Raw genomic sequence first — 11,011 nt, forward strand, 5'->3', positions numbered from 1 at the left:
GCTGCTTGAGCGTGGGAGATGCTGCCAGGGCCGTTGCAGCGCAGACCCTGGGCCCAGGGGGCTCAGAGGGGCCACAGGGCAACACTGGCTCTTGCCACTGCCCCAAGGCTGGGGAGGCGGTGCATGCGGTGCACACAGGCTGCTGCCCGAGCGCTACCCACCCCTGGCCCTGGCCCGTGGGGATGCGGCCCAGCTTAGCAGGGGTCGTGCAGCTGGACCAGGGCAGACCGCAGAGAGCAGGCATAACCGTGGCTGCCGGGCAGAGGGGGAGACCCGCAGCAAGCCACAATGGCAACCTCATGGCAGCCCATGGCAACCCCAGCCTGGAGACACAGTTGTTTGTGCAAACAAACTCCCTGCCTTCGTCTGCCCTTTGTTCCTGGCTTCCTCTTCTTGTCCTGCCCCGTGTTCCTGCTGCTCCCCTGCAGCTTCCCCTCGGCTGTCAGGAGAGCTCAGGCGCTTCCTGTTTTGTTGTGCGCTCCCCTCTCCCGGCCTTGTTTTCAGAACAGATAGCGCCTGTCTCCGCTCCAGGCCGGGCGCTCCCCCCACAGGCCGCCCGCGAGACCTGGAGCAAGCAGGGGGCTGCGCCAGCAGCACCGGCGCGTGTGGGTGCAAACGTGACCCTGCTCACAATCAGCGCAAGACACTGGCCCCACGCGCTGGCTCCATCCCGGAGCCCTGCACCGTACTGCACCAAACAGCCGGCCCATCATGGCCCCAAGGGTGCATGCCAGGGACTCCCGGGAGCCCTGGGCCCTGCATCCAGCGCCCAAGGATGGGGCCTGCAGCAAGACACCTGGGCTGAGAGGTGGCAAGGGGGGGCTATGTCCCAGACCAGATGTGGTGTCACAGCTGGACTCTCTCGGAGCGACCACAGGAACCTCAAGCGAGGGACGCCCACAGCTGCACCCAGACCCTGCACCTATCCTGCTGCCCACCGCCGCTTGTCTGCGCCCACAGCCCATCCCCACAGCTACTCCAGGCAGGGGCAAGAGACCCCCCCGGGGAGACGGGAAGGGGCCGAGCAGCCGGCAGGCTAGGGAAGCTGAACCCTAAGGCAGCCCCGAGCACTGACATGACCAGGAGGGAGGTTTAAACCTAACGCAGGAAGAGTCTTTCTAGGCAGCTCGCTGGGAACCCGCACAACTGGCTGCAGGATCCAAAAGGGTGAGAGGAGTTTGTGGAAGAGGGGACCACGGGGATCCATTCAACAGAGCCATCGGGGCCGTGTCCTCCAACATCCTCAGCCAACGACGGTGGGTCGCTCAGGATGAGCCCCATTCCCCCTCGAGCATCTGCTACTGCGACCCCCCCGGCACTGCTTGTGATCCCACGACCTGGGCGCAGAAAGCTGGGACTGGGGCAGGGACCCCCGCCTCCCCGCTGATCCCGAGGGGGTGCTAGTTTCTCTTCACCACAGGCAGTGCAGAAAGGCCCTGAAGAGCATCTGTGGACTAGAAACCACTAGCCAACTGCTGACCCTGCCAGCATCCGCCCACCCCCAGCCCACGAAACTAGCCCTGCCGGGGCGACCCCAGGGCAACACCTGCCTGCAAGAGGGAGGCCTGGCCAGGCCAGCAGCTCCCGAGGGCCAGGCTAGGCTCTACCACTAACGACCTCCGCGGGCAGGTCCCCGCTGGCCTCGTGGCACGCCCAACGGAGCAGAGCAGCAGCGTCCTCAGCACGACTCCTGCCTGCCGGCATATTAAAAGATCGGCCGTCTGCCAGAGGCTGCTGGTGAACTGCTGCTACAGCCCAGGGGGCTGGCAACTGCCCTTGCACAGCCACTGCCCCGTGGGCTACAGGGTGCTGGGGCCAGGATGCGGCTGCAGTGCCGCAGGAAGCTCACAGCTCCAGACCTGCATACCCAAAGGGCAGGAGCTCAGGGCCCCATGCTGAGACCAGGTCACCCATTGCCCTGACCACATTGATCCTCATGCATGTACCCTGCAGGGGCCAGGGGAGCAGCCAGGGGCTGCCTGGGCTTCTCAGCCCCTGCCTGCTTTAGTGCCGGGGCAGGACACAATGTGCCGCAGGGCAGTCAGGCCTGGGGGAGCTGGAGAAGCACTGCGAGGCATCTGAAGCCAGCAACAGCACCTGCCTGGAGCTGCCCCCAGGGAACCGCCTGCTGCCCTGCCCTGCCCCAAGCCATGGCACTGCTAGTAGCACGGGGACAGGCCCCCCATGCCTGCGTCCCCGTGCGCAGCGGTGGCCGGGGGCAGGACGAAGGCTGGCAAAGCAGACCCCATGCAGCCCTTCGCCTCCAACTCCCCTCCAGCCGCATGCAGGCAGAGGCAGCAGCGCATGCTCAGCACCGCTCCAGATGAGGCCACCATCAGCACCTGCCATCCAGTGAGATGCACGAGAAGTGTTCATGGGAAGGGGATCCACAGAGCCCTGCAGGAGACAGAGGCAGCGCCGCAACACCCGGTGACCAGAGCACATGGGGCTTGTTGTAGGCTGTTGCTCCAACCTCCGGGCCACATGCCAGAGACACCACGGAGAAGCAGGCAAACAAGGCCTGGAAGGGAGGGACAGTTGGAGGGACGTGCAGTGGTTGAGTGCGCCCACCCTGCAATGCCCTACTGGGCACCTGCGCAATGCTGCAAGCCCCACGCCCAGCACTCCCGGGCTCTCAGCACTCTCACACAGCACACAATAGGTGCGAACAAAGGGAGGGGGGCAGGTAGCACCGAGCACGCCTCGGCTGCTGCTCAGAGCCTCTCCAACCACCCCCTTGTGACCCTGTCTCCATGCATCTCCCAGGCTGGGAAAGTCTGAAGGAAGCCCCCACTGCCCTGGCCTGGCCAACCCCGCTCCCCAGCCCCAAGGTACAGTTCTAACCAGGATGGGCAGGCGCACAATGAGAGGCTGTCACTGCAACACGGGGGAGAGCACAGGCCTGCCTGGCTCTGACAGATCTGGGGCACCCAAACAGCCTGTCAGCACTTCAGCAAGGGGCGGTCAATGGAGGCAACGAGGGCTGACAGTGCCCAAGGGTCAAGCTGGAGCTGGATGGAGAGTGCTCTCGCTGCGCAGCATCCAGGGGACCAGGATGAGCTGGTACATCCAACAGGAGCAGCATTGCCACCGCCAGGGCAGCAGCCTGACCGCAACCACGTGGCAGGCCACTGACACGGGGAGCAAGTGCATGTGCACGTGCACACACCTGTGAGAGCAGACCCCAAGAGGTGCCACACGTGCAGCCCTGGAGGCTGAAAGCTTCTGCTCATGGCTGCGCACACCAGGGAAGCCCACGTCTGGCCTCCACCACCCTTTGGGTCTTTGGCTTCCCCAGAGACAGCCCTCCAGGTTACAGACACACTGCCCCACATGTGCACACACATGCACACGCTCGCTGCAGGGTCTACCACGTTTCCAGTCATTCCAAGGCGTTCCTTTTCCAAACAGCAGCCCCGCTCCCACACAGACAAGCTACAGCCCAGCCCAGCCCAGGGGGCTCACCCAGGCAGGGCAGCAGAGCCCTTTCCTGCCCCTCTCAAACAGGAGGCAGCGCTTGCTCAGAGCTGCTCCAAACCTGATGCAGGCTGCCCACGCTGCATTTCACAGGTGCTGGGGAAGCTGCACGGCTCCCATGCCAGGCAGCACTACTGGGTCCGGCTGCTTCCTGACCCGAGAGGCTGCGTAGCACACAGGACCCTGCCCGCGCGAGCAAAGCAGTGTCTGCCGTGCATGGTACACCACACATCTGTGCTGCAAGCACCAAGCACGCCCTGGCAGGGAGGAGCTCAGGGAAAATGTAACCCTGGGTGGGGGAACTGGCACTGCCCTGCCAGCCTCACTGGGCTCCTGCGAGCAGCAATCAGTCGGCGACCAGCCCGGGGCATTGTTCTCGCCCTCGTCTCCTTCCCAAGGGCGGGTGCAAGTGCAGGAGATGCTGCTTCCCTGCTGCAGCTGCTCTGGTTCTGCTCACAGGTCTGGTGAGGATAGAGGTCTCCGTGCCAGCGTGGGCTGCGCTCGGTGACCCCGGCTCTCCAAGGCGAAGTGGGTCAGAACAGAGTCCAGCCTCCTGAGATGCGCAGTGTTTTCTGCGAGACAGCAAAACCCCAAATGCCTCCATCCTGAAAGGCCCTGATGGCACCTCGCAGGAATTCCCGCTCCCCCCAGGGCCGTCTCCCGGCTGGGTGAAGGAGAGAGCATGAACTCCCCTGCAAGTCACACGAGGGCTGTTCAGGAGCTCTGGGCTGGGTCGCACCAAGTGCCTAGGACACCCGTTTTCTTCCCAGTTCTGGTGGGGGATCCTGAGCTCACGGAAGGAGGGTGACACTTAATCGTTCGTCCAGGGTCAACACAGCACGGTCTGTGCATGCTTGTTATTAATTGTAACCGGCTGGACCCTCAGTCCAGCTGAAAGCACACAGGGAATTACTTTGCACTCTGAGAAAAGGTGGAAAGTAGGTCATTGCTCCAGCCACTCAACCGTGCAGGCTCCCAGCGACCAAACCTCGGTGGCTTGCATCTATTAGATGTGCACGTGGGACAAATGGACTGGAGACCCTGTGCAAGCAGCCTGTGGGGACAGCGCCACACCAGCCCAAGGCAGCTCGCCCTAGAGCAGCAGCAGCGACAGGCAAAAGCAAATGGCCCAGGCCTCCAGGATGATGAAATCCCGGTGATGTCCGTGGAAATGGGGGGCACTTAGCACAGGGAACAAATCAGCCCCGTTATCCACCCAGCTTCAGGCTCATGGGGCCAAAAACTGTTGTGCAGGCCTCCTTGAACATGAAACTGTGACTGCGGCGCCCGACACGGCCAGAAAGCACTTGGCGGGCAGTGGTCTCACGCTCCAGCCAGCAGAGACGGCAGGACAGACATGGGCTGGTTGGGGATATCAAAGTCCAGCTGCTCCATCCATCTCTCATGCATACACATGCACATGCACACGCTCTCCTGCCTACACCAAGTCGATGGCAATGTTTTCAGCACTGCTGCACACCCGAGGCAGGGAGCGTGCTGGCCTAGCAAGGCTCATGCTTAGCAGATGCTGCGCCCATTCACAGCCAGTTACCTGACACCTGTGCTTATAACTGCTCCTGGCTCCTGCTACGTTTCCAGCTAAGGAGAAGGTTTACCCGGAGCCCAAAACCTGTTGATGTTTCCGTGAACATTCCCAGTCTGACACCAGCCCTGGGACCCCACCAGGCTCAGCAGGGGCCTCGGGTGCAATGACAGCCTGGATGGGGAAAGCCCCCTTGCCACTGCCCTCCCCCAGCTGCTGCCACTGCCATCAGGGCGACGCTGCATGGCGTCGGTGTGCAGGGCAGGGTACACGAAGTGGCTCATGGCTCCCTCCCCTGTGCCGCTCCCCTGGCCTTTGCCCTCCCAAGCTGAGCTCTGTGGGAAAAGCAGAAGTCGCTGCTGATAGAGGCTGTCAGACCCAGGCCGAGACGCCCCACGTGAGGCTGCATGGGGGCAGGCAGCAGTTTCATGAGGTCAGCCTATAAATCAGGCTGTGGCTCTGAGCTGGAGCCAGTTCTGAGCATTACCGATCCCCAAGGGCTGTGCAGGTCCCTGATTAACGGCCAGCGCAGACGAGCACCAGCACACGATGGCAGAGCATAGCACAGGCAGAAATAGCCGGCGGGAGGAATCGCAGGCAGCCCCGGACGAGACGGCTCCTCGGAGGCCCAGTCTGACCTCACGCCTGCCTCCGGCCACTCAGTTCCACCCCGCCACGGAGCCCTGGCCCTCGGGTCCAGCTACAGCCAGAAACGCACGCAGACGCGCAGGTCTGAAGACCTTCTTAGAGCGCTCCTAACGCCTGTGCATATTTGTCAGCATTTCCACCACGGTCCACGGAGCTCATCACTCCCCTCAGCTTTGCCAAACATGTAGTGCTCTTCATTGGCAGGGCTCAGTTAGACTGCTCAGTAGCTGCAAAATTTCACCATGCACACACCCCCCCCATCTATTGTGGGGCTCAGGCCCCCGGTGAGCCTGCCTGCCACCTACTTTACTGGCTTCAAGCAATTCTGCTGCCTCGGTTTGCTGACTGCCAGCCTCCAAACTCTCCCGAGTCCTGCGAAGGCCTTGTGCCACATGGCGCTGGCCTGCCGGACGGAGCGGCAGACTTCCCTGCAAGGGAAAGATCCGGCTCCCCCAGGCCAGGCACAGGAAACGCACTTGGACACGGTTTCAGCTACAGCACGTGCCCGACACGCAGCCAGAACCCTTACGGCCGAGCGGTCTGGGTCAGAGGCTTCCAGCCGGTTCTCCTCCACAGACCTGTCCCCTCGTTCCTGTCACTGCTACCTGTGGGATTCAACCATGGGATTGCAGCCATTCGCTGACCTGGAGCTTGCCCGGCCGCTGCACACGCTCGACAGAGTGAATGAGGAACAGGCCAGCGAGAAGGGAGAGTTTCAAAGTTGTGCCCAGGCCCCTCGCTGCCACGGCTTCCCACAGCAGTAAATCAGCTGCCTGCGACCCAGCTCCCCACATCCTATCGGGACACACTCACAGGATACAGTCCTCAGCAAGACACGAGAGGGTTCACCTTGCCGGGCCTGCCCCCGCTGCCGGGCAAGCTCCAGGTCAGCGAATGGCTGCAATCCCATGGTTGAATCCCCTCCTCACAGCATGCCTGCCCCTGCGCTGCCCGCTGACAGAGGCAAAGAGCAGGAAAGGTGAAGGTCCTGCATTTGCTGTTAACGAGCAGGCAGGAAGCACAATGCCCAAGTGGTGGTGGTGGGCTGGGGGTGAAGAGCCTTCACTGGGGTCACATCCCAGGGGCCCCGGAGCTAACGTGACCAGAAGCAGAGGACAGCTAACAGGGCTGGTCGCTGTGGATCTGAAGAGGCTGTGAACAGCCAGGAGAAGCTGGGCTAGGAGCTAGGAGCGGCTGGTCACTCCCACAGCCCCTGGCTCGGAGACGACGGAGCAGGGAACGAGCCGGGAAAACCTTGCCCAGTGCCATAAATCTCTGGCAGGGCCACGCACATCCTGCAGACACCAGGGCAGTAAATCTGTGAGTGCCACATAAATCAGCTTCACAAGCAGCTCCCGAAACAAGGGTTCAACTCAGTCAGCTGTAAAACACCTTTAAACATCCTGTGCCTGAGCGAGAGATGACAGGCGAGTCGCTGGGGGACCCCAGAGGCTGCAGCCAGCCACGGCCGACTGAGAACAGGCATTTCGCATCTTCCTCCCAGGAGACCTTAGCGAACAACAGAGAAAGCAGGTCAGCTCAGGAGCAGGCAGCACCACCGCTGCCATTCAGACGCCACGTAGCTCAGGGCACTCGCAAAACAGGCAGCCCCAGGGGAGCCCGGCATGACCCCCCATGTCAAAACCAGGCTGTGCTGGATCCCATCCTGCGGTTACCCGAGGACTGTGTGGCGGTTGTGCAAAACCCCCAGAGAGTGATTCAGTCCTGGCTCCTGCCCCGTCCCCACTTGACCCCATGCCCTGGCACACTGAGCCCCACGAGGCCACCTTCAAGAGCCCCAAACCTCAGGAAAAACCCTCCGCTGGGGCCAGCAGCTCAGAGCCGACTGACACTTTGCACCCTGCAGGCTCGGCCTCTTGGATCCAGCATCCAGGAACAACCCTCTCCCCCAGCCCACCTGGGCTTTTCCAGCTCACTTCAGTAGCACATGGCAAACATCTGCTCACTGCCCCGACGCCCTTGGGGCACAGAACTGGGCTCCAGGAGCGTGACCGGTGACTGACCCCCAGGTCACGCAGCTCGTGTCTCAGTGGAGCCAGCTCCCGAGTGGCACAGCACAGGCTGGCAGGGAGCCTCGCGGCGGGTGGAGGGGACAGCTTGGCCAAAGCAGGGCATGGAGCTGGTACGGAGTCTGCTGGCAGCCCCCAGGCACTGGTACGCTCCACATGCGCCCAGCAGCTGTGGTACACATGGCCCTCAGGTCCAGGGGAGATGGGCACACAGGATGGCCTCGCAGCAAACAGCAGGCTCACTGCAGGCACGACATACGCAAGCTTTGTGCAGGGGGACAGGACAGGCCAGGAAGAAGACACAAGAGACGCAGTGCCCCGCACCCGCCATCTAGCCAAACTGTGTCGCACGCCCAAGAAATGAAGTCACCCACAGAAACCCTTGCCTGGTGAAGGACAGCAAGGGACAGGTCCTTGCTGCTGTTAATTCCCAAACAAGCAGAGGCTGGGAGAGACCATGCAGACAATCCCACCCCACTCCTCCTGCTGAAGCTGGCTCCTGGCCTCTCATCCCGACCAACTGAGCTGAGCAGACCAGTACAGGAGCTTCACAATACAGGGCACAGGCCCTGTCCACCTCCCTCCCGCGATGCGCTGCCCTCGGAGGACCTGAAGACCTCTGCCGCGTGCACAGCACTCAGGCACACGCTGGCACCAAAAATGGCAGAACTGCTCCCCCACTCGGGACCTTGGAGAACAGGGGAGGAGAGAGATGGTAAGAGCCAGACGTGGCTATGTGGTTGGCACCCATCCAGGTGTTGGTGCCTCAGACCTGGGCAGAGCCTGGACATGAGGAGAGCCGAGAACACGGTGGAGGACGAGCCACCAGCAGCGCTCCCCTGGCAGAGGGGAGCAGCCACTGGGAACAGGACGTGCTGCTGATAACAGCAGCACCAGGCCCACAGCCAGACCACGCCAGGCCCCAGGCAGTACTGCCAGCACAGCCCCCGCATTCACACCACGGGGTGGGCAGCAGGAACGTGCACGGCGAAGACGCAAGGGCAGAGAGCAACCTGAAGTCTGGAGGCCTGGGCCAAACCACTCTGGATCCCAGCCTGTCTGCGGCTCGGGAGCATGCATCCCAGAGGTGCAGCTGTTTCCAGCTCCAGTCCGGGACTCCCAGCCCACAAAGGATGCAGGCAGAGCCGACTACTCTCTGGCAAGGCAAATTCAGCCCCAGAACCCGGGGCAAGGAAATGCCCCTGTCCAGAACAGCCTCTGTCCTGACCACCAGCACGGGGTACCTGCTGCCCCATGCAGCAGCCAAGCGGTCACTAAAGGAAAGGCCTGGTCCCCGGGTGGGTTCACTGCATCCTGCCCTGCCTTGAATGGGGCCACGTGCATCACCCTCCACCTCAGCATGGTCCGGTAACACTACACGCGTCACCCTGAGAGCGGCTAGCAATGCCATGCACCGGGTTAGGGAACAGCTGATGGTCCCCATCACACCGGGACCGCACAGAGCCTACAGCCCTAAGGAGCCCCTCTTCCCATCACCAGGTCCCTTCCCATGGCAGTTCGAGCCACCACCACCCCTTCTTCTGCGTAACCAGCACCACCCGGTGCCGGTCTGGGCAGGCACTCGGCACCACGACACTCACCTTCGGGCATGATGCGGTGCATGGCCACCGAGAGGAAGAAGATGGAGTCGCTGTAGTAGGCGCCTGAGCCGGCGCTGAAGTGCTTCTGCATGGCCTCGACAATGGGGAACAGCTTCTCGGTCAGCACAGCCACATCATGAAAGGTCACCTGGGGAGAGCAGGCAGACACAGCTGCTGAGCAGGACGCCCTGGGCAGCGTGGCAGGAGCCACATCATGGGCTGGTGCATGATGATGACCCAAGCTGCAGAGCCACGCAGCCAGTCCACGTCCTTGTCTTGCTGAGGCGCCCAGTGCCAGGCACCGTGTGTGTAGACGCAAGCACACACACACGTGTCCTGTGCTCACCCCGCCAGCTAGGGACTGGCCCACATGCAAAGGGCTCAGGGCCTAAAGGGCTGTTCTATTCACCGGCTGCAGCAGCGTGCACACGTGCACGTACACGCCACAGAACAGCTGCTCCGGTCACACTGACCCCAGGGAGAAACCAAGCAGGCGGAGACAAATCAAGCTGCTGCTCCAGATGTGGCCCATCAGCACTGAACTGCTGGATGCTATGGGCCCGGAGCTTGCTTGGAGATGCCTCAGCTGCAGCCCAACCTTCGCCATCCTGGGCACGTGCCAATCCACGGCACTCTCAGTGCAACAGCCCCCCGAGGGCATGACCCAGCTGCCAGCAGGCTGGGGGAAAGGAGGTCTCGCTCGCTGGACACGCTCCCCCAGCACTGGCCCTGGCCCTGGCCCAGCTGGGCACCGGGGCTGGCGTCGAGAGGCAGCGGTGCGCCCAGTGGTGCCGCGGGGTCACGCTCTCCCGGTGCTGAAACGCTGGCGCCTGCGAGGGGGCACGTCCTGCCCCATGCCCAGAGCGAACGGCTAACAGCTCCCGCTGAGCTCCGGCCATGCAGAGGTGCCTCGTGCCCGTGAGAGAAACCGATCCCCGGGAGACGCGGCAAGCGCGTGGCCCAGCCGTGCATGCCGGGCGCAAGACAACGGTGCGCCGGGGTCCAGACCTGGGGCAGCAGGGAGGAGGCGCCGCGCTCCTGGCGCTGGCTGGTGTCCATCAGTGGGAGCGCACGGCCCCCTGCTCCCGTGGACGGACGGTATTCCCACCCCGATGCATACCCTATGCCCAGGATGGACACTGCTCGATCGCCTGGGCCCAGCCAAGGTTCTCTCTACACCCGATCTGTCCGAGGGATTCTGGCAAATGGCACTGGATCCAGATGCCATAGCCAAGTCTGCCTTTACCACCCCTGTGGGGCTACGTGAGTTTACGGTTTTACCTTTTGGTATGTGCAACTCTCCTGCGTCCTTTCAAAGACTGATTAATAACCTGCTACAAGGATGTGAGCAGGTTGCCATGGCCTACATCGATGCCATCACCATCTTCAGTCAGGGCTTTGAATTGCACCCGATTCATCTGGCCACCGAGTTAACCAAGATCAAGCACGCTGGTCTTACGGCGAAAGCCAAAAAGTGCCAGCGGGCACCATCCGAAGCGGTATATTTGGGACATCATGTGGGGACAGACGCGCGACCTCTGCGAGGGGGCAGCAGGGCCGGGCGCCGAGTTCCTGGGGGCAGGGATCCTGTCGGGAGCAGCCCCAGGGGCTCCCGCGGCCCGCGAGGTGGAGGGCGGCGGGGGGCAGGTCCGGCAGCGGGAGGCCTGGACGGGCCCGGAGCAGCCGCTGCACTAGCACCGCGCCGCGCCCAC

General features: G+C 62.7%; 1 protein-coding gene across 1 annotated transcript in view; it reads right to left on the reverse strand.

The window, feature by feature from the left end:
• The window catches only part of XXYLT1 (xyloside xylosyltransferase 1), a 27,260-nt gene that overhangs the window by 13,521 nt on the left and 2,728 nt on the right, over window positions 1-11,011 (reverse strand). The window contains exon 3 of the mRNA XM_019503069.1: window positions 9,300-9,687. Coding sequence (XP_019358614.1) covers window positions 9,300-9,687 — 388 coding nt within the window. The remainder of the gene's footprint in view (window positions 1-9,299; window positions 9,688-11,011) is intronic.

The sequence above is a fragment of the Gavialis gangeticus genome, unplaced genomic scaffold (genome assembly GCF_001723915.1).
Source record: "Gavialis gangeticus isolate Ggan-Ray unplaced genomic scaffold, GavGan_comp1, whole genome shotgun sequence".
NCBI lineage: Eukaryota > Metazoa > Chordata > Crocodylia > Gavialidae > Gavialis > Gavialis gangeticus.